Source organism: Lissotriton vulgaris, chromosome 5 (genome assembly GCF_964263255.1).
Source record: "Lissotriton vulgaris chromosome 5, aLisVul1.2, whole genome shotgun sequence".
NCBI classification, from domain to species: Eukaryota; Metazoa; Chordata; class Amphibia; order Caudata; family Salamandridae; genus Lissotriton; species Lissotriton vulgaris.
Genome location: NC_141693.1, coordinates 1,965,478,534 through 1,965,506,320, shown reverse-complemented (window position 1 = coordinate 1,965,506,320; position 27,787 = coordinate 1,965,478,534). Strand labels below are relative to the sequence as shown.

Below are 27,787 nucleotides of genomic sequence, written 5' to 3'. Positions count from 1 at the left end.
TATTTACTCTCTTGTCATGCTTTTTTTATTTTTTATTAGTCTCAGAAGCTAGTAATATGAGGGAGTGGGGCAGCTCCTCCTGACTGTTATTTTTTCTCCCAAGTTTAATTGTATTCTTTGTTTCTCGGTTAATATACAGTATTATTCTTTTTTTTACATTGACGGTGCATCGGGACTGTTAAATCGTGCTTGTGCTGATTAATTTCATTGTTTGAAGAGTGGCCGGCGAGACGCTTCTTCGTAATGTGCGTTCACCGGTCACAAATAAATCAGTGTTGTGAGGCAGTCTCTAGATGAGGCCAGTTCATGTGTGAGAGTAGCGAACCGGTCCCACTTTGAAGCCGGCTCGCGAGTGAGGATACAGCTGGTCCCTGCAGTTGTCGTCGCCTCAATCCCAGTCTTAGAGGAGAGCAAAAGACACACAATTGATGGACGGAATGCAGAACAAATCAAAACATTCACCCCCAGTCAAGAGATCTGGGTCAAATCCATCATTCATTTGCTCACCATGCCACCCCAGTTTAGACCTGGCCATAGGCAAATCAGTCTTGACCTTGTGCTTCGTGGGAACAGTCCAGCCCGAACTGCCAAGCCCTCCCTGGACCGGAAACAAGCATCCTAGGACCGGTTTCGGGGTTTCACCCCTCATCAGCCAGGATAGCTTGATACCAGTGGCACAGTGAGCCCAGTACCCACATCTGGGCATACCTGGCACACTCAGGGCAAGAAAGCAAAAGACACACAATTGATGGACAAACTGCAGAACAAATCAAACCTTTCACCCCCAGTCAAGAAATCTAGTTTAAATCCATCATTCTTTTGCTCACCATGCCACCCCAGTTTAGACCTGGCCATATGCAAATCAGTCTTGACCCTGTGCCTCATGGGAACAGTCCGATACAAAAGGGGATGATGGATGGAGCGTTTGAGCAAATCAAACACTCACCCCCAGTCAACTGATCTGGGTTTAATCCATCACCATTCTTTAGCTCACTCGGCCACCCCAGTTCAGACATGGCCATATGCAAATCAGTCTGACTCTGTGCCTCATGGGAACAGTCCAGCCCGAACTGCCAAGCCATGTCTTCCCTGGACCGGAAACAAGCATCCTGGGACCGGTTTCGGATTCATAATCCTCATCAGCCAGGCTATCTTGAATCCAGTGGCCAAGTGAGCAAGGGTCTCACGTCTGAGCATACCCTGCCAATTTAGGGCGAACAAAGTGATACAAAAGGGGATGATGGACGGAGCGTTTGAGAAAATCAAACACTCACCCCAGTCAACTTATCTGGGTTTAATCCATCACCATTTTTTAGCTCAATCAGCCACCCCAGTTCAGACATGGCCATATGCAAATCAGTCTGACCCTGTGCCTCATGGGAACATTCCAGCCCGAACTGCCAAGCCATGTCTTCCCTGGACCGGAAACAAGCATCCTGGGACCGGTTCCAGATTCATAATCCTCATCAGCGAGGCTTTCTTGAATCCAGTGGCCAAGTGAGCAAGGGACTCACATCTGAGCATACCCTGCCATCCTAGGGCGAACAACGCGATACAAAAGGGGATGATGGACGGAGCGTTTGAGCAAATCCTCCCTGGACCGGAAACAAACATCCTAGGACCGGTGTTGGGGTTTCACCCCTCTTCAGCAAGGATAGCTTGATTCCAGTGGTACAGTGAGCCAGTACCCACGTTTGGGCATACCTGACACACCTAGGGCGAGAAAGCAAAAGACACACAATTGTAGTCTTAGAGGAGAGTCAGGGCGGTCCCATTGCTATAGCAGCTGGAGCGTCCTCTGCTTATTTGCAAAACCGAGTATAGGGCGCAAGCTCAACTTCACGGCATCAAGGGTCCGTGATGTCAGACCCAAGGGAGGCTCTGCCACACTTAAATTCTCAGATTCAGCATGAAGAGACAGAAGGAGATTTAAGGAATCGCCCGGGCCGGGGTTGGTGACAAACACCCCCGCTCCAAGAGTGAGAATAAAATTAAGTTTTAGCACCTATCACCAGCTTATATTTTACCTCCCATCAATAGGGTTGAACTCAGTATTTAGGGGGTTAGGGAGGGGGGATATTAGTAGAGGGTCGGGTGGGGTGTTAAAATCATGCATTCAACAGAATTAATTCGAATTGAAGGTAAGCTAAAAGGAGGGTGTTCTTTTCTGTGAGCAGCAGCAACAAAGAAGGGAGAATGCTACATGTTGATGGGCTTTATATGTTACTAGAATGTTATTGATGTCCTCCTCAGGACCACAATGTCTCCGGTCTAGATTTGCACGTTATCTATCTACGCGGAGCCTTATGTCATCTAACACCAATCTATTAAAACCACCAGCTTTTAGATATGTCTCACAAGGAGGAAAATCTTGCAGTGATAGGCTCCAAAGCATGGAACCAACTCCCCAACCACCTCCGTCATATCCAATCTGAAACTCTCTTCAGGAAAGCCCTAAAAACCTGGATCTTCTCAGCCTCCGACGGCCTATGCAGAGCACTTATCTAACTCCTCTTTTCACCCTCAGATACCCAGTTTATGTTCCAACTCAGCGATCCACCTAGCGCCATGATGCTCCCCAGAGTGACAGTTGCGCTTTACAAATGTCCGATTACATTACATTGAAGTTCTAGATTTCTTCAATGGTTGAGCTGCTCAATAAAGGACATAAAGGAGATTTGCTTAATGTTAGCCTCTGTGTCATGCCATAAAATCCTGTCCCAGCAGATGCTAATCCCAACTCATGCCAAGCTTTCATGGTGTTATCTTTTTTCTGTCCACTGGCGGCTTTTTAAGAGGGAAGGGATGTGAATAAAGCAGAATGGAATGATTGCTGGACTAAGGATTAAGGATAGTATGGGTACCCCAAAAAGTGTAGGGGGAGTTTCAGTTGCCCTCAAATGGAACTGAATTGTGCAAGAGTGTGATCAGGACAGGATCTCTGATGGTGCAGTGAGTAATGGACACTACAAAGGAGCCGTGAAACAAAGAGTGCACCCTGTCTTGAGCAGCGAATGAAGCATCTTGCATGGTTTCAATGCTCCTGCCCTTGGGAGAACCCCTTCTCCTTCCACTGTGGCCCACAAGGGGACTATGAACCCGGCCAGCCCCCTTTAGCGAGCTCCCACTTGCACTCAGGCACAAAATGTTTCAGGCACCCTAAAGTGGCCAGGAGATCTCTTTGCGCCCTCGGTGCTAGTATGTCCCAGAATGAACGCTTTGATGCATTGTACAGTTCCCAAGGTTTGCTCAGGAGTCTTGTTAAAGTCTCTCCCAGTAATAATTTCCCCTGTTTGCTCCTCTTACCAAGAATGCATTAGTATTACTTTGCATAAAGTTTTTAATACTATTTTATTTCTCTTTTTCAGAGAGCACCAACATCTGCGGTAAGTCTGTGTATTTTCCATGTACAGATTCTTGTCTTTTCTTTTTGCCCCCTGGTTGTTGGTAACCTGAGTGACTCTCAGTTAGTAACCTTGATACCCTCAGTGCTTGGACCTCTTGCTGGCTGGGGCTCAGTGACAAGGTTGCACTCTCATCCTGTGCATTTATTAAGAAGCAAGAAAAAATTATTTGAGAGTGGCCCTTCAACTAAAGGGAACTGGGCGCAACCCAAAATCAAAGCCTTGTTCCCTTTTAGACAGCTTGATATAAAACCTACCTCATAAATCTCAATATCTAACATGACTCATGCAATCTCTTGCTCACACACACAGAAGTAATTAAATCCTAACATCCCAAGCGGTCATGAAAGTAGGAAAGAAGAGATACTAAAAAGGCAAACCACATTTGTAACAGAATTTTTTGTAAGGAAAAATACAAAATTAACAAAAAAATGTTTTCATAAAAATGGAATGGAATGTCACTCAGACAGTGTATTTAAAAATATATATATTATCTCTGATTTATTCACGTATTACATATTATGTTTCATGTATCATAAAAACAATAAAAAAATAAAAAAACAGTATCCATATCGTGTCCAACGATGACTCCTTGTTGCTACAACCTATCTAACGATAGTTCATCCTCATGTGTAATCCTAGTACATAATAAATTACACAACAAAACACAAGATTACAAATAATATAATTCATTTAAAAACCAATAATCTTTTTAAAAAAGAGTATAGACGCGTTTCGGTGGGTATCGCAAATATGCTCCGCCTTTCTCAGGACCAATTATTTTTTAAAAGGACACGAAGAATCTTATTTTTGGATTCATTCAGTGCTCTTTATAGAGTCCTATGGTTTTTCTAAAGCCGATAAAATCAAATATGACATCTTCACATACGTACTTATTAGATATAATGCGCTTACATTCAGGTAGATCCAAATTTTGCACTTATCCTTCGTTTGCAATTATCATTAGCATTGGACACTTCCTATTATTTGCTCTGTTTATTATATGTTTTCTTATGATTAAATTGATCAAAATAATCTTCTCTGAGATCTCATATTCCATTAAGCTCCACCGCCATAAACAATTGGCACAATTCTGATTATTACGGAACAACCTATCCTGTGCGATCTCCTATGTTACTACAGAAAAATGTTAAGAATCACACACGCCCCTGGGTATATGCAGTGCCCATGACCTGTGCCTTGCATGGACCTGGCCTCTGCATGGCTGTCTTCATGTAAAGACCCAACTGCTGTTTAATGTTGCACTTACTTGGGTGTTCTGTTCCCCTCTCCTCTGAGAGTGAATTATCCCAGGTAGGTCACCCACAAATCTATCGGTTCAGTGTGGGGAAGAAAGGAAAGGTGGGTATATGTGGGTGCTCTGAGACCGTTAATGCTATTTATGGAAGTGTCAGAGCACATAGACGTGGGATGGGTGACCCTCCCTGGTGCTGATCACTGCCTTGTGCCCCCACAGGAAGCCCCTGACTACTGGAAGCCACAAGTCTGCTTTAACTTCCTCGACGCGTTCCTGTCCTTCGTCAAGACGGTGGTGACCGAAGACAACCATGCGTGAGTAATGGTGGGTCCTGTGACCCACCAGTGTCTGTGGAAATGTTCTGTGTACTCCCTTCCACCCTCTAAAGGTGGGCTGACAGTGCCCCTAGAGTGGAGGGCCAGGTCTTTTATGGACTGAAGGCCCCTGATGGCACCTGTGGACTGTCCCCAGGGCACGAGGGGCATGGGGTGTCAGGCTGGGCAGAGGGAGCTGGAGAGAAGAGACCAACTGCCTGCTAAGAAAGAGACATTGACACAACCTCCTAGATTCATAAGGGTTGTGGCCTCCAGGGAATTGGGAACCTGGCTGGGCAGGGGGAGCTGGAGGAAAGAGACCAACTGGCTGCCAAGAAAGATACATTGATAAAACCTAGGCTCATGGATTCATAAGGGATGGCCGCCAGGGGCCCAGATCCTTAAGTAAAATGATTGCAGTAGGTTAGGGGAAATGCTTGCAGGAGGCTTGTGCCCTTCCATCAGTGATTCTGGATGCTCCTCATTCTGCTAAATAGTTCTGAAGAAGAAGTACACTGATGTTAAATTTACAAGGTTTTCATATTCACAAGATTATTAATTAGGCTATTATGATAGGTCACCATAGTCAATCAATCGATCAGAACATGTGTAAAGCTCACTACTCACCCGTGAGGGTCTCAAAGCACTGGAGGGGGAGGGGTGCTGCTACTGCTCGAATAGCCAGGTCTTGAGTAGCCTCCTGAAGGTTAGTAGGTCCTGGGTCTGCCGTAGGAGGATAGAGAGGGTGTTCCAGGTCTTGGCGGTGAGGTGGGAGAACGATCTGCTGCCGGTGGTCATTCTTCGGATGCGGGGGACGGGGGCGAGGCGAGGTCGGCGGAGCAGAGCTAGTGGTTGTAGAAGGTGAGTCGTCTGTTGAGGTATGCCGGTCTGGAGTTGTGGAGTGCTTTGTGTGCGTGGGTGAGGAGTTTGAAGGTGATCCTCTTGTTGACGGGAAACCAGTGCAGGTGTCTCAGGTGTGGTGTGATGTGGCTGCGGTGAGGGATGTCGAGGATCAAGCGTGCAGAGGCGTTCTGTATGCGTTTTAGTCGTCTCAGGAGTTTGGCTGATGTTCCTGCGTAGAGGGCATTTCCGTAGTCTAACCTACTGCTGACAAGGGCCTGGGTGACCGTTCTTCTTGTTTTGGTGGGGATCCACCTGTGGATTTTGTAGAGCATGCAGAGGGTGTTGAAACAGGAGGACAAGGCGGTGTTGACTTGCTTGGTCATGGAGAGTGTTGAGTCGAGGATGAACCCTAGGTTGCGTGCGTGGTCAGTGGATGTTGGTGCTGCTCCCAGTGCAGTGGGCCACCAGGAGTCGTCCCAGGCTTAGAGGGAATAGCCGAGAATGAGGACTTCCATCTTGTCCGAGTTCAGCTTCAGATGGCTGTTCTTCATCCATTCGGTGACGGCTTTCATTACTTCATGGAGGTTGGTTTTGGCAGTGAGGGGGTCCTTGGTGAGGGAGAGGATCAGCTGGGTGTCGTCGGCATAGGAAATGATGTTGAGGTTGTGCAGTCAGGCGACGTGAGTGAGCGGTGCCATGTAGATGTTGAACAATGTCGGGCTGAGGCATGAACCTTGGGGTACGCCGCAGATGATCTTGGTGTCTTCGGATCGGAAAGGGGAAGGCGGACACTCTGGGTTCTGCCGGAGAGGAAGGAGGTGGTCCATTCCAGTGCCTTGTCTCGGGTCCCTGCGTTTTGGAGGCGTGTGCGTAGGGTGCTGTGGCAGACAGTGTTGAAGGCGGCTGACAGATTCAAGAGGATGAGGGCCGCGGTTTCACCATTGTCCAGCAGGGCCCTGATGTCATCGGTGGTGACGATGAGGGCAGCTTCGGTGCTGTGATTGCTGCGGAACCCAGACTGGGACGGGCCCAGGATGCTGTTCTCCTCGAGGTGGCGGGTCAGTTGTCCGTTGACGGTCTCCTCGATGACCTTCGCTGGGAACGGGAGCAGGGAGATGGGTCGGACGTTCTTGAGGTCCTTTGGGTCAGCCTTGGGATTTTTGAGTAAGGCGTTTATCTTGGCTTGCTTGCAGCTCTCCGGGAAGTTTGCGGTCTAGAAGGAGATGTTGATGGCCTTGCAGAGGTGGGGTGCAATGGTGGCGCTGGCTTTGTTCAAGATGTGGTGTGGGCATGGGTCTGACGGAGAGCCGGAGTGGATGGTGTTCATGATTGTGATGGTGTCCTCGTCGTTTATGTTGGTCCAGGTGAGCATGGGATTGGTGTGGATGGTGGCCGTGAGGTCAGAGGTCTCGGTGGCTGTCGGGCGGTAAGGATGTTGAAGCTGTCGTGGATGTCTGTGATCTTGCGATGGAATATGGTGGCAAGGGAGTCGCACAGGTCTTGCGAAGATGGGACGTCGTTGGTGTTGGAGCTGGGGTTGGAGAGTTCCTTCACGATGTTGAAGAGCTCTTTGCTGTTGTGTGCGTTATTGTCTAGGCGGTCTTTGAAGGAGGTCCTTTTGGATTTTGCCTTTTGGATCTGATGAGGTGGTGGTATCTGCGGATGGCGATCCTGTGGGCTGCGTGGCTGTCCGGTGTCTGTTTGCGGTGCCATTTCTTCTCTAGTTTTCGGCAGGTTTGCTTGGAGGCCTGGAGGTCCGCAGTGAACCACCTGGCTTTCTTGTTGGTCTGTCTGTTGGAGGGTTTCTTGATCGGGGCGAGAGTGTTGGCGCAGTCGTCGATCTGCGGGCGGCGGTGTTGGGGTCGGTGGAGTCGCCGGGTGGTTTTCAGGCGAGGGTGGTGTTAAGCTGGTGTTCGGTGACTTTGCTCCAGCAGCGGCGGGAGATCTGTTGAGTTTGGTGGTGCGCGGTGGGTTTCTGGAAGGTGAAGTTGATACAGCGATGGTCGGTCCGGTGGAGTTCGGTGGTGTGGCTGAAGGAGACGTGGGAGCTTTCAGAGAAGATGGGGTCAAGCATGTGGCTGGCAGAGTGGGTGGGTGTTGTGACGAGCTGTCTGAGTCCGAGGTTGGCGAGGTTGTTAATCAAGGTGGTGGAGTTGGTGACGTTGTTGTTCTCGAGGTGAAACTTTAGGTCCCCGAGGAGGATGTAGTCTGTGGAGGCAAGGGCATGCGTACTGACGAAGTCGGCAGTGGAGTCACTGAACTGTGGCCGGGGTGTAGGGGGTCTGTAGATGAGGGTTCCTCCGAGGGTGGTGTTGGGATCAGTGTGGATCTGGAAGTGCAGGTGTTCGGCGATGCTGAGGGTGTCGTGGGTGCTGGTCGAGACTCTGAGAGTGTTCCTATGGACGATGTTGATTCCTCCTCCTGTTCCGTTGGTGCGGTCCCTGTGGGTGAGCTTGTAGTAGCCAGGGATGGCTATGGCAATGTTGGGTGCTGAGGAGGGGTTCATCCAGGTCTCCGTCAGGAAGGCGACGTCTGGGTAGGTGGAGTCGAGTAGGTCCGAGAGTTCGACAGCGTGTTTGCGGGCAGAGCGGGTGTTGAGTAAAATGCATTTGAGGTGGTTGCGTCCTTTCTCGGTGGGTGGATTGGCGGATCGCATGCTAGTGAAGCTGCAGTTCCGGCAGGAAAAGGGCCCTTGTGTGCGTTTCGGGGTGGCCAGGAAACAGGTGTGTGATTGTCCGGTGTTGAGTGCGTGGAGGGTGCTGGCATCTTAGCAGTGTTGGGTGTCGTGGCGTATGCGAGAGCCAGGGGGTGTGGTGCTATGGGCGTAGATGGGCTTGCCTTAGGCGCGCCTTTGGCGCGCCAGCGGCGTTGCCACGCAGCAGTCGCTATATAAGGGGAGGTAGGAGGGAGGAGCAGCGGGGAGGCGGTAGTGGGGCGGCGAATGGGTGACCAGGGGGGCGGGCCGCAGGGGACACAGCGGCAGGGAAAACGAGCGGGCGGGATACAGAAGGCAAAAAAGGGTGGTAACAATAAATATAAGCAGGAAACAATAAACAATAAATATAACAGAAAAGTCAAAAAACAGGAAAACAAAATATAGGAGCAGAGGTACAGAAATGAGGCAGTACGGCCACTAGGAGAGCGGGACAGCGAACTTACGACAGCAGCAGCAGCGGGCTGGGAGACACGAACACACAGGTGGTGCTGTGCGGCGTGGGGAGCGGCCTAACCTGAACCAGTGTCAAGGGTCACACTAAAATAATGACCAGAAAGCAACCAGAATCAAATATTTTTTTTTTTTTGGCCTGATATTCCTTTTCAAACTTTGTTTCATTCTTTAAAAATACCTTACTGGAGGCAATAGATAACTTTTTCAAATCCTTTACCACAAGGTCTGAAAAGATGTCAATTGCGTCTTTCGGTGTATTGGGTTTAAATGTAGACTTTGGTATATATGCAGTGGCTGAGCGATCAAATACATCTAAACAAAATAACTCTTTAGTATGCCCCCGCTAAAGTGGATCCCTCACCCTCTCTAATCAGTTGTTGACAATCAAACAATACCTCCATATCTCCAACTTCCAGATTTCCTGGTTCTTCACTTGTTGCTGTAATGCTCTCTTTTTGGCTAGTGGTTTTCATGCTGAAACATTTCTTACGTATATATTTAAAGAAATCAATACACGTTTGCGTGTAGTTAAAATTAGTGCATTAACAAAACGAGAGTCCCAATGATAGGATTTTTATTTCATCATCCATCAATGTCAAGTACGTGAGGTTTATCACAGTTATTGTTGCGGCTTCTTCCAACCCCTGCGTTGATAGTACTTCTTCTTCTTTCTCCCTAACCACAGTTCCAAGCCCACCCCGTCTATTGTTTTGTTTCCTTGATTTTCTTTTCTTTGATTTTGAGGGTTCGGCCTTATACTTTGAGTCTGGTCTGATATAAAAAAAACTCTTCTATGATGGAAGGCGGGTCAATTAGGTTTACTACACTTTGGGTTCCATCTTCTGAGGCAGTGACTATTCCAGAGCTTGCTACTGAACTTGTTTCAGATGTGTCTCCTTGATTAGTTAGTGCCATATTGCTAGTTGTTTGCTTCCCACTAGCACCACTTACTTTGGAGAGGCTCTGTTTGAGAATATTATCAAAACGACGGGCAAATGTATAGATCTGTCCTCGCATGTACTCTAGGCATTTGTCGCCTTCCGTTCAGTTATTGATTGCTCATATTTAGTGAAACGAGCACTCAGGTCTGATTGGAATTTATTAATTGCTTTATCACCCAAGGATTTTTTCAGGTCCATTTCTATTGTTGCAATTTCATCCAGATATATATATTTATTTATATTTATTTTTCCCCTGCTCGTTCACCTTCCGTCGCTCCTCACGACAGGGGTGCTTTTTGCTCCGCGTTGATGAAACGAGAATTCCATTCCCAGCGTGTGACCAAATCCAATACCCACTGTTTGAGGCGCACACTGACACAGTAAATTTTCAACATTTTATTGAGTTACTCGCGTATGTGGACAGACGCATCTCGGCTACTCCTTCCTCAATGTCACCCATTGAGGAATGTGTATATATATCGGAAAGACTCTCTCCACTCAGGGAAAGAAGTGAGCTGCACTCCCGCGGTGAGTAAAATTATTTGTTCATTTCAGCAAGGCAAAATCCTTTTTTTCCTTTTAACTTTTTTTTATTGATGTTGACAGGATGACAGAGAAAAAAAAACAAGAGAGCAAAAATCAGCAAACATTCGTAAGACAATCGTAAGTTGTTTACAGAAAAGAAACTAGCGAAATTAAATAATTAATAATAAAAAAAAAAAAGCAGATTAGTTATAGTGTTTTTGTCATCTTAATTAAAGTTGCAGTTACATTTTTAATGCATGAGAGTTTCACATTTCAACAGTATGAAAACAAATTCCTGATTTTAATCTATGAAGCTACCCCAGATTCTATCGAATTTTTTTAAAGATCGTGCTCCCCTGAGATTAGCTAGAGCCAGTTCCATAGCATGTACCTCTGTTACCAATGTCCACCATTTCCAAACCGTCGGAGTATCTAGATCTATCCAAGCCCTAGCTAAAGTTAATTTAGCACATGAAAACAATATAGTCGTTAAAGGAGATAGTGGAGATGTAGATAAATTAAAATCTATCAGAACCGAAGCGGCCGTGATGGTGGGCAGTGGGATATTTTTTATTCTTAAAACCCTCAGTATATCATCCCAAAAGCTCTTAAGTTTGGGGCATGAGTACAAGATATGAACTAGATTAGCTGCTACAGCCGAACATTTGGGACATTTGGTACGGCTACTAAACGTAGGGTTCGGAGACCATCTAGCGATCCTTTCAGGTGTGTAGTAGAGCATACAAGTCGTTCGATATTGTTGGAGCCTAAGGCTAGATGAGCGTACCAGTTTATTAATGTTAGTAAGAGAATTCTCTATCTGCTTGGGCGTAACATTTAGATTTAATTGTATGCTCCATTTCAAAGCCAGTTTGTCATTATCATTTGTTTTGAATGTGTTGAATATTCGATAAGCTTCACTGATAGTGGATTTGTTCCTGTTTGTATAAAGGCATGCCCATATATCGCATTCAGACACAGTTAATATCTTTTTTTTATTAATCAAATAATCGTGGATTTGCATATATTTAAATCTTGAAGTTTCAGGTAAATCATATATTTGTTTAAGCGTGTTAAAATCTAGAAACCCTTGCCCGCCATATAAGTCCATTAAAATATTAATCCCTGAAGAAGCCCAGCTGTTGATGGTGGAATCTGTAAATATAGCCGGGAGACCTGGGTTGCCCCACAATGGTAATTTTGAGTGGAAAAAAGTTGTTTTACAGAATTTTAATATGTTTTCCCATATTTTAATGATATCTCTAGCAGTCTTAAATCTTACCCTTTTGTAATAATTTGGGTCGTTGATTCTGAACAAAAAGGATAATGAGTCTTGTTTTAACATAAAATAATGAAAAAAAAGTGTACTACCCCCATGCAGTAAAGAGCGTATGCGTGTAATAAATGAAGACCAAAAATATAGTTTGAAGTCTGGGGCATTCAACCCTCCCTTATTTATATTGTTTTTCAGCATTTTTAGTGACCTTCTGATTTTTTTGTAACCCCAAATAAAGCTACTAAAAATCCCATCTAAGTGTTGGAAGAATTTATTATTTAATGCCAGTGGAATCGATCGGAATAAATAAACATATTTAGGGAGTATTTTCATTTTTATAAGGTTTATCCTGCTAATCATATTCAGAGGCAGTTTGTTCCATTTTTTCAATATGAGAGTAGTCTTTTTAGTCAGGTCATTATAGTTTATCTTATTGATGTCTTGTACTCTAGCTGTTAGTGTCACCCCTAAATAAGTGGCCTCTTTACATATCTCAGGAATAGGTGCGATAGGAGAATAATTGGCTATAACTTGCGTCTTCTGCTGGTTAAGCTTATAGCCTGACACCTTCCCAAATTTCTCAGCCTCAATATATATCCCCTTCAATGCCTTGGCTACATCTGTGGTGTATACTGCAATGTCGTCAGCATAAGCTGTCATTTTCAGTTCCTGTGAACTGGAGCTAAAAGGAGCAATCAATATTTGGGAGTTAAGGGCTGATAAGAAAGGTTCCAGTGTAAGAGCAAATAAAAGGGGAGAAAGAGGGCACCCCTGTCGGGTCCCCCGCTTTATTGGGAATTCTGATGAGGTCAGGCCCCCATAACTAATACAGGCGGTAGGTTTATCATAGAGCGCTTTTATACCCTTTAGGAAGCTGCCCCCAAAGCCCATTTTAGACAGTACGCACCAGAGATAAGTCCACCCCACCCGGTCGAAAGCCTTTTCAGCATCTAATAGTATCATACCGAGTGGGGTGGATTCAATCTCCGCAATATCGAATGCCGTTATTGCCATGTTTACGTGTATCGTTGTGTCTCTCCCTGAGATAAAGCCGTGTTGTTGCGGGTTTACAATTCTAGGCATGTATGGGGCAAGTCTGAGTGCGATGATCTTGGCGAATATTTTGGCATCCGTATTTATTAGAGAGATGGGTCGGTATGACCCTCTCTCCTCTTTAGGCTTCCCCTTTTTTAAAAAAAAAATTATTTTGGTCCGGTTCCAGGATTTAGGGGTTGTTCCATTTATTCCGATTGATTGAATTACTTCTAAAAGAAGTGGTTCTAGTTCTAGTCTACAGATTTTATACAGTTCTAGAGGTATCGAATCTTCCCCTGCCGCCTTTCCTGCTGGTAATGTATTGATAGCCTGTTGAAGTTCGATCAGTTGTATGTCGTTGGAGAGTGCATCCAAACCTAATAAATTCTCTGTGTTTACTGTGTAGTCGTTCAAGTATTCCTTAATTTGATCTATATTTACGGGACTGTCCGGGGTATATAAGTTTTCGTAATATAATGCAAATTGGTCTAGTATGTCTTGTGGTCGGTTATATATCTTGTTCCCCAGTCCTCGAATGTTAGGAATTAGTGTGTCAGCTCTTTTTTCCGCCACCTTGTAGGCTAAAATTCTACCAATCTTGTCTCCACCCTCATATTGGGCAAATTTAAATTTCTGAATCCTTGCACTATTTTTACGAATAAGATTAGCTTTTATGTCATTTTTCAGTGCGCTAAGTTTTATGTTAATTTCCATTGCCGATGGAGAATTGATCTGTAAAGCTTTAGCTAATAAGTCTTCTTGGTTGGTTATGTTCTCTAGTACTGTAATCTTATGTTGCTTTTGTTCTGCGTTTTGCCTAAGAACGTACGCCTGGGTAAAGCCCCTGATGCTTGCCTTACAAGCATCCCAAACCATACAGCACCCGGTTGAATTCCTATTGATGTTAATAAATTTGTTTATATGAGTCTTAAGTTGTGTCACATAAGTAGTGTCTGAAATTAGATATCTTGGAAAAGGAAATGGCCTAGGTGGTGTCCTGGTACTTTGTGTATTAAATGTCAATATTAGCGCGTTATGGTCAGATGTGATCCGGGGACAGAGGATCAAATAACCTGTCCGTAATAAATTATCGCTCACTAGAGCCATGTCTAATCTGCTACACATCTTATGAGGAGCAGAATAGTACGTATATCCTGGTAGGGTTGGATATAAATACCTCCAAGCGTCTTTAATGTTATGTATCTGACTTAAATCTAATATTGATGATCTAGTCCTATGCATCCTTTGATGTACGTGAGGTTTAGTTGTATCAATTTTGTAGTCTAGAATGCAATTAAAATCTCCCATTACAATTATCTCCCCCGCCCAATCCAGAAGTTTCACGTTTAGTTGGTCAAAATACTTTGGTTCATCTATATTTGAGCCATAAACGGCACATAGGACATATTTAACGTTTGCATAGCTGATTTGCGCTATAGCCCATCTGCCGTCCTTATCGTGAGCAGTTTGAAGTACTTGTACTCTAAAACGTTTATCCTTAAGTATAGCCACTCCTCTCGTAGAATTCACAAAAGTGGAACAAACCAAAACATCATACCCTAATTGGTTTAAGATTTTCCTATCTTTCCAAATAATATGGATTTCTGTTAATAAACAAAAATGGGGGTTATGTAGTTTCAGCTCTTCTGCTACTAGGGATCTTTTATTTTTGCTATTCAGCCCTGCCACGTTCCAAGCTAAACATTTTATAAAATGCATTTTAATGCCAGTGAAAATACTACGCTCCTCTTCAAATAACCATGTAAGAAAGCTAGTTCTCTAGAGCCTCTATAACACAAAATGGTACCATCAGAAATCAGTAAAAGGTTGCAAACTTTATCGAATTGATTCCCCCTATCATCCTGCCAACAGTTTTTACTATAACCCCCCCCTTCCCCTCCCCTTGCCCCCAACCTGCGGAGAAGGGGCCCCACCCCCCTCCCATCCCCCTCCCCCTGGCTCTCTCCCCAGCCGGGGAAGAACCACCCTCCAGTAACTGCCGCCGTTGGTGAGGCAGCACGTATGGTGACACACCCATGAGTCTCTCCCGCCCCCCCCACTTCCATAAGCAAACTTCATGATACAAACTGTAAAGATTGCGTGAATTTTTTCCCCCCCACACTTTTTTTTTTTTTGTTTTGTTTTTTTCCCCCTTCCCTTTTTTCCCCTCCACCCCCACGTGTGTATACCGTGTGTTTAATCCCCCTCGGCCTCCCTCATGTACCCTCATGTACCCAATTCATCAGTAGTGACAATGCTGTTATATTGCGTTTTTAGCTCTGATTAGAGCTAATACTAGAGAGATAGTTCTCTGCCTCTTTTACATCGTTAAAGGAATACGTATGTTCGTTTCTTATAACCTTGAGGCGTGCGGGCTCTTGAAGAAATACCTGCCCTCCGTGATCTTTAATTGGGTCCATGAGTTTCCGGAGTTGCCACCTCCTTTCCATAGTATCCCTGCTAAGATCTGAGCGTGCAAAAAACGAGAGCTCTCCTACCACAATCGGGGAGTTAGGGCGAGCTCTCTGCCAAACCGCTTGTCGTAGAAGGAAGTTGCCAAAATATATGAGAAAAGGGCGAGGGAATTGGTTTCCTTTATTCCTCTGGAACAGGGGCAAGCGATGGGCCCTCTGAATTTGCGAGTCCCAGTCCCAGTCCGCTAGGTCTGGGAAGGACTTCTGAAATACCCCCACTATGTAAGCTCTGGGGTCCGCGCTCTCGGATCTCTCAGGGATACCAAAAAGTCGTAGATTGGATCGTCTTTGTCTATTCTCCAAATCTTCGACCTTTAGCTGCAGTGCCTTCAGCTGGTCATCGTGTTTTCCTACTGCTCCTTCAAGTTTGATATTTATTTCCTCCACCTGAACCACACGTTCCTGCAGTTCTATGGTTTCTTGGGAGACCCCCCCGATTTTGGTGGTAAGGTCCTGTAAGGAAGATTGCATCTTGTTGTTATCCTCCCTAAGCTGAAGGTAGTGTTCCTGTGCCTCTACCCGCTGGTTGTTCAATTGTTTGCTCAGCGTGATAAGTATTTCGTCTAGAGAGGATGTACCAACTCCGGCTCTTTCTCTAGTTGGGTCGGTAGTTTGGGGGGTCGAGGGAGAATCCCCACATATCTCGGTTGTAGGAGAGGGGTTACCTGCTGCATGGTTGTGCAGTTGGGTAGATAAATGAGTAGATAAATGAGTAGTTGAATGTAGAGCGGTGGAGTCGATGTTCAAGTAGTTAGTGCTCGCCTCATCCGATAAGCTTGATTCCAACCCATTATAAGGCTCCTTCGCCAGCTCTTGGTCTTGGTCTTGGTCTTGGTCTTGGTCTTGATCTTGTTCCTGTACTTGTCCTTGAGGTTGTTGCCAGAATCAAATAAATACACATAAAATAAAAAATATAAAAAGAACTAATGAACTTCCCTAAAAAAACTAAAGTTGAAAGGGAGTTAGGGTTGACTAATATGTTAACAGTGGCTTCACCATAATTATTTTTTTTAAGTTTTGACATTCGTGAGCGAAGCTGCAGTGTTCACCTTGGATCTCACCCACACCATTCCTTTAGGGAATAGATATTTGTTTGCGAAACGCTGATGTTAAATCAACAGCCTACCACTCGCCGAGAGGTGGCGGAGACGGAGAAGTGATGGTTGAAAAAGAACTAGAGAGGATGAAACAGCAGAGCAGAGTATTCAGAATCAGAGGGGTGGTCAGCATTGTAAGGCGTCCAGGTCCAAAAGAAAGATGGGGACCCTTGCGGTGTCCTTCATATAGGAACCTCAGCTTTGGGGAACATATTTCGGTAAAAAAAGACAATATTTACTGTAGAGTCCTCCCCAGCCTGGGTACAGGCGAATGATCACACCACAAACAGAGCTTGGAATTACACGTCTTTATATGCCAGCGTGTAACATTTAACTGAACATTCTACATCATGAATTCTATTACCCACACCTTAGCACTTACGTCACTGTTCTACAGAGTCTGTAGGAGCCAAAAGTGTCCCATCATTTCTAACTCACAAGACACTACATCTCCCCTCTGTTAAATTAACAGTACAAATAATACATGTGTACATCACAACTCTTCAATAAGTCGTTTCGGTGCTCGAATCAGTCGCTCAGATCTCGTCATGTGAGGTTGTGGCGATACACTAGAAGTATCCATTACTGGCACTTGGAACAGAGACACTGGTACAGTCACTGGATTCTCCGGATTCTCAGATGGTTAAATTTCACTTCTGACATCTAGAGGTGGTGAAGGTAGCGACTTGTGCTTGAAATGTGAAGAATTGTGCGTAATGGACTCTCCAGGGCAGTGAGCAGTCAGCATGTGTCCTTTAGTAGTCACACCTCACAGTGGGTCAGCACCAAAAGGAGCATCAGACTTGCGTTTCCGTTTTTGCCTGACAATGACTTGGTCTTCTCTTTTGAACAAAGTGTCCTGACCACATCGGCGTCTATCCACACAGTTCTTAATTTTTCATTTTTGAGATGAGTCAGTAATGTAAACTCTGTCAATGCCAATAGATCTGACATGATCCATTGTGTCAAGTTAGTACCTATGGCTCTCCCAAACATTAAGTTGGCAGGGCTTTCACCTGTGGTAGATTGTGAACTTAACCTGTATACACGAAGTGTAGAATGAAGAACTGATTGGAGTTCAAACTTTTCCCGTGCAGCACGCTGAACGGTCTAATTGATGGTGCTCATAAATCTCTCGACCACACTATTTGCCTGTGGCCATACAGGTGTGCCTTACTGATGCTTGACATTTAGATGAGTGAGAAAGGCTTTAAATTCTCAATTATTGGAAGGCGGGACATTGTCGGATTTCAAAATCTGAGGAACATGCCATGTTGCAATGATGCTTTCTTATTTCTAAATGACTCTGTCATGAGTAGTCAATGACTGATGTTCCACAACGGGAATATTCATCAACAATTACTCGTAAATGATGGATATTTTCAAGGGGTTCAAAGACAAGCAGTTGCACAAATGACAGTCTTTAATTCTTAACTCTTTTTTAAGACGAGGGAACCACACTCAGTTCCGTAGAGCTTGTTTAGTAGCAACAATTCCACAATGTCCCTCATGAGCCAGGTCAATAACTTGTTCTCTCAGACTCTCAGGTATGACTATTCACCCTTTTATGATTGCACCGTCCAATAGCCTGCTGGGTGGATTTTTAATAGAGGTGGGAAAAGAGGTTGTAGGGTGGGGTTGGGGAGAGGAACCAGGGAGAAAGGATGAGAAATGGGGAGAAGGAAGAGGAAATAGTTCCTCACAGCCACAGCAAAGCAAGGTCTGATGTCACCAGTGGAAGGATGCATCATCTAATTAAAGCACCATGAGACCAAAATGCCTCTGGGCAGGGCAAACACTAGCATATAGAGGAACGTTATTGAATCAGAAATGATATAACAACAAAGCCATCCAATCATAAGCAAGGTGCTGATCAAAAGCCCACATAAGCATATGTGATGTATTGGAGACAGTAAGCTTTGTCAGGAGACAGCTAAAGCTGTTTTTATCCAAGACCTTAAATGGACCTGTGCAATTCATGTTGCATCGGTGACATATGTTCTGCTATCCTCTGTGTCTAGGACGATCTGTGTCGCTTTACTATTGGTAGTGCCTCAAAACGAAGTTGTAGGTGTTTTACCTCTTACAATTGCTATTTTCTTGTTCCAGGGTTGTGTACGTCTTCTCCTGGAACAGGGGTGATGATGTGCGCTATCAAATCAAGAGAGGCCAGGAGCACTGCTTCTTGCTACCGGAGTTTGTTCAGCGATTGACGCAGCAACCGCGCTGAACGCAAGAAAAGACAGCCAAGCGCACAAAAGGATAAGCAAACTGCTTTAAAAAATGTATTTTAAAGTTCTTATTTTTAGCAAATTTCAGCAAAATTGAAGGTGATTTCTGTGTTGCAAACATACTTTCTTTTAAGTGATTATTGGTACAGTTTTGTACATTTTTATTGTCTGAACTCACCACTTCTGTAACACTGCAAAATGCCTTTCAATGCTGTTCCATGCATTAAATTGCAGAAAGCACTGCATACAGGTACTCTCTCATTCGCACTGTGATCAGTGACTTTTCCTTGAGGTCTGGTGTTAGCTAAGACCTTTTGATTTTACTAAAATAATGAACACATATTTATAGGTGTTTTCAGCCAGTGTGTATGCCCACTGGTCTGTTGTTGTGGCATTCACATTTTAATTCTGCCCACTACTGGATACTGCTTGTGGCAGTGGGTCATACCACTGCAACCATTGGTTGAGTTCACTGTGAGTGGCAGCATTCTGACCTACCACAAGCACAATGTCAACACACAAAATAGTTCCCTCCAGTGCCAGGGGCTACTAATGTTTTTTAAAAATATTGGTGAGGTCCCAGTAGCTCTCCCAACAGTAATGTTTTACAATAACCACCAGACATGTTGGCTTTGCCAATGCTTGTTTTCTATTGAGTTTTATTATCCCTTAGTCATAATCACTCTGTAAATTTTTAGCATTGCCATATGAATTCAATTCTACACCAGTGCTCTATACTTAGTGACGTATAAATGTGTTGTTTAATGTATTTTTGTCTTGCAACCATGCACTTTGACCCTGATGTAATGTCCTAGCAGATATTTCAAGCTATAAGTTATCTTGTGTGTACCTTGCCATTATGTTTTGCAAATGACACAAATACGGTTGTAGTCCCGTTCACTCATCTTTGCAACCAGCACAGGCTAACATGCATACCAATATACCCAAACAGTAGACTCACAGTTTTTGAAGCAAAAAAATGGTGTTATTTTGCTGTTTACCACCTACAATTGCCTCTGCTTCAATAAATGTCAATGGGGGAAATGCATTCCCCCAGCGCCTTGAGACCCTTCCGGGTGAGTAGCGAGCTATACAAATGCTATGATTGATTGATTGATTCATTCATCTGATTATTTTTTTTTTTAAATCTCCCACTTTCCTCTTCTAAAATGTTGGCATGTATGGGCTAGTTAAGCTCCAGCTGTGCCAAGCAGCCAAGGCAGTTGTTACTCTGGACAAGCCATTTGCAGCTTTATTATTTGCCTATTTTTAAATAATTTAATTGATAACTTCCTAGTACCACCCATCCCCCACCCTCCTCGTGAGTGAAACCTGGACTGCAAATCCCAGGAAAACGAAGATAACCCTGGTAGGACATCCTTTATGAATTCAGCTTCCATGACCCCTAAAATCTGCTTTTAAAGCCTTTTACCTATTCTTTCTCTTTTTCTTGATTATAAGAATTTCCAGCAGACATGAGCTGTCCTCTCCTTGCTCTAAAGAGGGCTTGAAAAAAATGAATGAGAATTGTGTACAAGCTCCCTTTGCCTTTGCTGTTTGCTGTTGTTGTGAGGCTTGACCGGGCCACTGCCCGGTCTCCATTTTAGCTCCACGTTTTTGGCATGACATTGTTTTTCGGTTGTGATTTTTAACACGCTTTGCTCTTACATGATAATGTATTGAGAAATCATTATACACGCTGCTCATTTCTTAGCGAACCTCATTATCATGTTTATTCGTACACTCTGCCCAAGGCTAGATAGATGTACATGGAGCGAGATACCCTTGTCTGTCTGGAGACAGCTCCTCAGCTCTAGACTAACCGCAGCATCATCTTTGCACCCCTGACACAGTGCGATTGGAACAGTGCTTTGATTATATAAACCGGCTCTGCAACATAGTGGGCTGAGGAGCACTTTGGCTAAGATTGTCGTGAACAGTACGCACTGTGACTGAGATGCAGTCCTGCTGACACTGACCCATAATGTACAACAGGCGATAGCCTGGTCTGCACGGGTCGGCTTCCTCAGGTATGGGGGCTTGGACTACCCCAAGGGATCTGGCAGAGGGTACCCCTGCTGTGCTCTCGATAGTGTAGGTAGCGCTAGGTTGGAGTATAATTTCATTATAATCATATAATCAAAGTAACGCTATAATATATGAACTGTTCAACATTTTTGTAATGCTGGTTACAATGCTTAGTTTCTTCTGCCTAATAACTGCAACACACTCTATGTAAGAATGTGATTTAATAAATGTTTTAAAACTCACTCCGTATCTTTCTTGTGTTACCGTGGGCATGCAAAAGTAAAATAACTAAAGGTTGGTCTGTTTTTTATGATTCCTTGAGAAATTATAGTGGTCATGTTCGAGGTTGTTGATACCATCTGTCAGCCTGATAAGGTTAGAGGTTCAGATGGGACACTGTGAGCCAGCAAGGAACCGGGCCAACATTCTCCAACAAATACTCGTGAACAGAGTTCTGTAGTTTGAGGTCCATGTTGTCCAGATACACGGCCCTGTTCAATTGGTAGGAACCGTATAACACTGTATAATCATGTTTTTTAACTGTTATCGTCAATTTTGTGGGATAACCGCTACATAAAATAATTTGTAAAATGGAAAAGAGGGGCCTTATTATCAAGAAAGGGAGATACATTATCGCCACTTTTATCGGCAGGAAACTGCCGCTAAAGCGGCGATAATGGGCTTGATAATATGCCCTTGTGAATTCCTATAGAAGCCCAGGTTATGGTGTTAACTTGGGCTTCTAAGGGAATTCACAAGGGCATATTATCAAACCCATTATCGCCGCTTTAGCGGCAGTTTCCTTCTGATAAAAGCGTCGATAATGTACCTCCCTTTCTTGATAATATGGCCCGAAGTGCTGTCTTTAGTTTTCAGGTCATCATGTAGGGAAGAAAATTCCATGCCCGGTTGCACCAGGAAACCAATCTCTAGGAAATTGCGGAGTGCATGGTGCTGGAATCTTCGATTCTGCCCTGCAGACATTGTTCACCTGTTCGGAGCAAGCAGAAAATAACAGCAGGAGGGTATCAGGGGCTATGGCATGGTAGGGGCACTCTGGGTAAAAGGGGGCCAGAAAGGGAGCGTTGTATGTAATGTAATGTAAGGTGGATTTGTAGAGCTCTGCATGTTACTCATGAGGGTATCCAGGCAATGTATAGGTCCCCTGTGTTGTGCGCTGGACAGGATGGCAGGAGAGTTCACACAGCTGTGAGCTCTGTTATTGGCCATTGGCTGTTCTCCTGAGCAGGGTCCAAGGAGGGATCCAGGCCCGCTTGGGGGAGACTTTGCATGCTCTCTTGTGATGCTACCCGCACCGGTCATTGCTCCTGCCTTCAACCCTTGCCCCTACAGCAGTTTCACCAGGTGAGCATCCAGTGAAATGAAGCCCTCTGTGTCTGGACCCAGAAATATCAGGTTGCAGAACCAAGAATTCCAGTGTGTGCCCAAGTAATAAAAAGTTCAAGTAAAAGATATTTTCTCCCAGCAGCGGCCCATGCAGGTTAGAGCGGTGGGGTGGTGGGGCCGGGGATTTCGAGAGACGACCATGAGGGAAAATTAATTATTTATTTTCCCCTTGTGACCATATCTCGAAATCCACCCCCCCAACTGGCCCCATCGCTGTTACCTGCAGCGGCTGTGGCTGCTTTCTCCTCCACATAGTCTCCACCTTTCATAAAGAGAGAGACATCCTTTCTTTCTTTGTCGCAAAATTTCTGAAAAATGCACCCTTGATCTTCATGTTTGTAGATGGAACTTGCCCAACCTTTCATCAATCCTCAAGGGGATTGGAGAGAGTTTGATGCTCAGGGTGATTGTTGAAGGATGCTCTTAGAGTCTGACTCCTGTGTGATGTGCGTTGCAATCTGGGTCACCAGCATTCCACAGGATGGTGTATGGCTCTTCAGCTCCAGCTCCTGAAAGCCAGATGATCAGTGGTGGTCCTGAGTTTCAGGTTCGTGGGGTGGTCGGTTGCTGAGGCTCAATTTTACAACTAGTCCATTTGTCTTTGGAGCCATCAGTGTCGGAGCTTAAGTTGTCTTTTGAGTGAAACATTCTGGAAATTTGCAACACATTCCATTTTTAGGAAGTCTATATGCTACAGAGTTTGATTCAGTTTTATTTTTGTAAGTTTGAGAAGAACATGTTAGGAAGAGCAGGCGGTTGAGGTTTCTCTTCAGATTCTGGACTGGAGTGTTGAAAACCAGAAATGTTCAAGTGGAAAAGATCTGCTCACCAGTTTAAGATCACTTCCAAAGGTCCACAGCTGGAAGTGATATTCTTCGTACAATGCCACCTGTGGGTATCTTTGTCTGGCGCTGAGTTATGTTCAGTTGTTTGGCTTTTCAAGCGTGAAACTATCGGAAAGGGACTTAACTGATGCATGGAACACTAACCCATGGATTATTTATCAAGTTAGATCTGTTTGGCAACCAGGTAAGAAAATTGTGCTCGAGGCATATGAGCTGCAGATCTCACACTGAACATTAGATCGCCACCTGGTGTTGGGCTCGGATGATTGCATGTTGTTGTCGTCTTGGAAGAAGTCTTTGCAGTCACGAAATAGGTGACTCCTCCCTTGGACGATAGTGCGCATGGGCATCGACTCCATCCTTAGAATAACGAAAGACAGACCCTAAGACAATCTAAACGCGCCTGGAGGAATCATCCCTCCTCTGAAAACCTGGGCCTACTGAGATCCAACAGAGCACATTACAAAAAACATATCTTTAACGAAAAAGCCACCTTCCTCCGATCTCAACTTGACATGGCCAGAAACCGATCCAGAGAACTGTTTAACATTGTTAAAAAACAAACTTCCTCTGGCCCCCCTAAACTTGCAGCCTCTGTAGATAGATGCAAAGAAATTGCCAGTTTCTTTTCGAACAAAGTCAACTCCATTGAACTATCCTTCTCCTCCCCTCCTCTCTCTCTCCAACCTGCCTCCATCCAATCCACCATACCAAATATTCCTAATTCACCTCCTTCCTCCTCCCCCCTCCTCTCACCTATCAATCTCCCCCCATCCAAATCTCCCTCCCTGGCACTCCCAATTCACTTATTTCCTCTTCCCCCTCGCACCCCGACTCCACCCAACCCCTCCCTTCTCTCACCCTGCCGGATTCATCCTCTACCTTTTCCCTGCCTAAAAATAACACTTCATGGAGTGTATTTAATCCAACCTCTGAAACCACTACCATCAATATCATCTCCAAACTCAAACCGTCCTCGCATTCTAAAGATCCCCTCCCCGCCCACTTAGTTCAAGAACTCAAATACACCATTGCCCCAATCTGGACCGCTATCATCAACTCCTCACTTTCTTCTGGCTGCGTTCCTGCCTCCCTTCAGCTAGGTCAAATCTCCTCTATTCTAAAAAACCCCACTGCCGACCCTAATGATCCGAACAATCTACGCCCTATCTCCAACCTTCCCTTCCTCTCTAAAGCCCTTGAAAAATATGTTCTGTCTCAGCTAGACAACCATATCTCCTCCTTCAACCTACTCAACATCTTCCAATCTGGGTTTAGAAAGGGATGCAGCACAGAAACAGCCATGCTCAATATTACTGATGACATTCATCACTCTCTTGACAAGGGCGAATCCTCACTGCTAATCCTCCTGGATCTCTCGGCTGCCTTTGATACGGTACACCATCCCACCCTGTTGAACACCCTAAAAGTTTGCTTTGGTTTGAAAGGCATTGTACTCAAATGGTTCACCTCCTTCCTCCAGAACAGATCACAACAAATTAAACTCAGTCACTGCCTGTCTAAACCTCAACTTGTCAGTCTCGGAGTCCCCCAAGGGTCTATCCTCTCTCCAACCCTTTTCAACCTCTTTATGGAACCCCTCACTCTTATTCTCAAACAAGCCAAAATCAGTTACCACCTATATGCCGATGATACCCAACTATACTACAAGATTAAAACCCACAATGACATCCTTCACCTCAATGACACTCTGTTGAAAGTTCAAGCCTGGTTCCACCTATATCATCTCAACCTCAATCATAAAAAAAACGAAATCATCCTTTTCACCCCTAAATTGAACTCCCTACCCATTCAACTCTGGATTAAAGACAACACAGCCCTTAATTTCTCCCTCTTCACCTCCAATACGGTCAAATCCCTGGGTATCAGCATTGATCAGAACCTTACTCTCATCCCCCACATCAAAAATACAGCAAGAAGTGCTCTCTACACCCTACACTACCTCAAAAAAGTTAAACCTTTCATTCCAGCTGATGATTTCAAAATCCTCGTACAATCTCTTGTCCTATCCAGGATTGACTATGGTAACGCCACTCTGGCAGTCACCCCCAAAGTCCACCTGGCACCAATTAAATCTGTCCTCAACATAGCCGCCAGACTTATTTCTCACTATCGAAAATTCGAACACATTTCCCCTGTTCTCAAAAATCTGAACTGGCTCCCAATCGAAGGTCGATCCACCTACAAGATTGCTTGCATTACCCACAAAGCTCTTCACCAAGACACCCCCTCTTACCTGTCAAGCAAACTACTAAAAGCAGGGAGCACTACATCCCTGAGAAGTACAAACTCCCTTGTCCTTATCCATCCCAAACTTACATGCATTCTCTGGTAATGCCCCCACTATCTGGAATGCACTACCCAAAGACCTTCGCTGCAACCTAACCTACCCCCTCTTCAAAGGGAGACTCAAAGCTCTTCTCCTCAATAAATACTGGGGTTCTTAATTTTTATTGATCTTGAACTTGCTCATCACCCTTCTATTACTCTCTCTCTGTTACCCAACCTTCTTCCCCTTCTATCTCACCCACCCCCCTCCTCACCCACTTCCTTAGCGCTATTTTCAACTCCTCCTGCACCTCCTCTACTCTGCTCAACTGACACCTTTCACTAACCTACCGCTTTGTACATTTTCTTTTCTTTTAATTTTTCCTTTTCTTTTCCAATTGTATATTTTACTTAATATGTACTTGCTCTGTTCTTGTGTCATCACTATGTAAAGTGCTCTGATACTCTCAGGTCCAGCAGCGCTATATAACACTTTTTAAATAAATAAATAAATGAATAAATTGTTTTTTTCCGCCACTGGGTTCGGATGTAACTTTTACACTCCGGTTCGAAAACTACTTTCTAAGTAGTTCGACACATGAAAAACTTACTTCAACTATTTTAAACAGCTTTCAACATCAATAACCATCGACTTGATCTCATCAGCTCGATTCCAGTTGTCTACACGGGCCGTCGGGCCTACTCATGCCGGGAGGCCTACAGCTCATGGAAAGGACGCCGTTCAAGAAATGCCCCCGGTGTGGAGCAAAGTTCCCACGCAGTGACCATCACAAGGTCTGTCACCTGTGCTTATCACCCGAACACGACGAGTCCAGCTGACCAGCTTGCCCATCCTTTCGATCCAAGAAGACAATTCGGGATTGGAGGGCCCGTCGACACATCATGCGGAGATCAGTTCCAGAACCGGTCGATATTTTCGACGAGGGTCCTGATGTCTCGGAGGAAGATTCTGAAGATCTCGAAATGGTATCTGGGGCAGACGACTCTGATGACTCCATACCTTCGGGTCAAAGCGTGAGTACTACTGCCCCAACCCTAACACCCAAATCGAAGGCAAAGGTCAACATTCCGCCTCCCCAGTCGTGACCGAAAAACTACTTCAGAAGCCCTACCTTCGGGCCCGGGTCCAAAGAAAATTCAAAAGCCTTCCGGTATATCAGGACCGAGCAAACCGCACGTGCCCAGACCACCAGCTCCCTCTGCACCAAAACCGAAAGAAGTCCTGGTTCCGAAATCCACTCCGAAAACGTAGACTCCAGCAGACAAAACGGCTCAGAAAACAATAAAGCCTGCTTCCGACGCTTCCCAGCCGACAAAACCAGCTTCGGCTCCAAAGCCAAGATCTTCGGAGCCAAGAGCCACGCCAAAGGACTTTAACACAACTCCTAAGGCTAAAGACAAAGAAAAGCAACAACCACGCTCGGAACAGAGAATATCAGCACCAAAAGCAGTTCTTGAGGAAGAGGAGCTTTTTCAACCTGATCCTACACAGAAAAAGATATATATTGACCCAGAAACAGGACATGTCTCTGCTTTACCACACAGGAAGAGAAAGTTAAATACAGCACCTACACCTCACGTGCCTGTCAAGAAAAAGGACTCTGCCACATCATCTATGCATCCTTCTTCTCCTATTTCTCCCTCTATTCCACATCCTCTTCTTTCACCCCTTCAAAATTATCCTCCTCATTTTTCACCACAAAATACACCTCCTCATAAGGATGATGATGATATTATGGGAGGAGGGGAGGACCCAAATGACTCTTTTAACTACCCAGACCAACATGACAGGGAGTACCCAATCCTACAGGATGTACCAGATATTCCTGATCCACATCTATATCCATCCAAACCATCTCCACCAGAAGATAAAATTGGGTTTGGACACTTAATTAATAGGGCTGCCATCCATCATGGAGTCACAATGCACTCAGGTGAGGCAGATGAGGATTTCTTATTAGACACTTTTGAACAATCACAAGTCAGTTCAAATATTACCAATGATCAAAGGTGTCAATAAACATGCACCAGAAGTGTTTAAGGATCCTGTACGCGTTAGGATCATTACTGCCAGAATAGAAAAGAAATACAGACTGGCTCCTGCTGACCCTGCATACATTAAGGGACAGCTACCTTAAGATTCCCTAGTCGTTTCCAACGCTAGAAAACGAGCAAACTCCCAAACCTCAGGGGAAGCGCCACCTCCTGATAAAGAGTCAAAGATGATAGATGCTTCAGGCAAAAGAATAGCTGCCCAAGCCAGCAACACATGGCGCATAGCTAATACACAAGCCCTTCTTGCAAGATACGACAGGGCTCATTAGAATCAGTTAGAAACACTATCACAGCATCTACCTGACCAATATAAAGTGCAAGCAAATGACCTTATCCAAGAGGGTAGGCTAATTTCTAATGCTTCAATCAAGTGCGCACTTGATGCAGCAGACACTGCATCATAGGCAATAAACACTAGTATCCTAATTAGACGCCATGCATGGCTACGCTTCTCAGGATTTAGGCAAGAGGTGCAAACTACTATCTTAAATCTGCCATTTAACCAACAACAGCTTTTTGGCCCTACTGTAGACACAGCACTTGAAAAATGAAAAAGGACACAGATACTGCCAAAT

General features: G+C 44.8%; 1 protein-coding gene across 1 annotated transcript in view; it reads left to right on the top strand.

Moving 5' to 3' along the window:
• LOC147717895 (decapping and exoribonuclease protein-like) overlaps positions 1 to 20,837 on the top strand; it is a 91,713-nt gene extending 70,876 nt beyond the window's left edge. The window contains exons 6-8 of the mRNA XM_086924665.1: positions 3,369 to 3,386; positions 4,882 to 4,976; positions 18,446 to 20,837. Coding sequence (XP_086780791.1) covers positions 3,369 to 3,386; positions 4,882 to 4,976; positions 18,446 to 18,566 — 234 coding nt within the window. The 3' untranslated portion in view covers positions 18,567 to 20,837. The remainder of the gene's footprint in view (positions 1 to 3,368; positions 3,387 to 4,881; positions 4,977 to 18,445) is intronic.
• Positions 20,838 to 27,787: the final 6,950 nt, after the last annotated feature.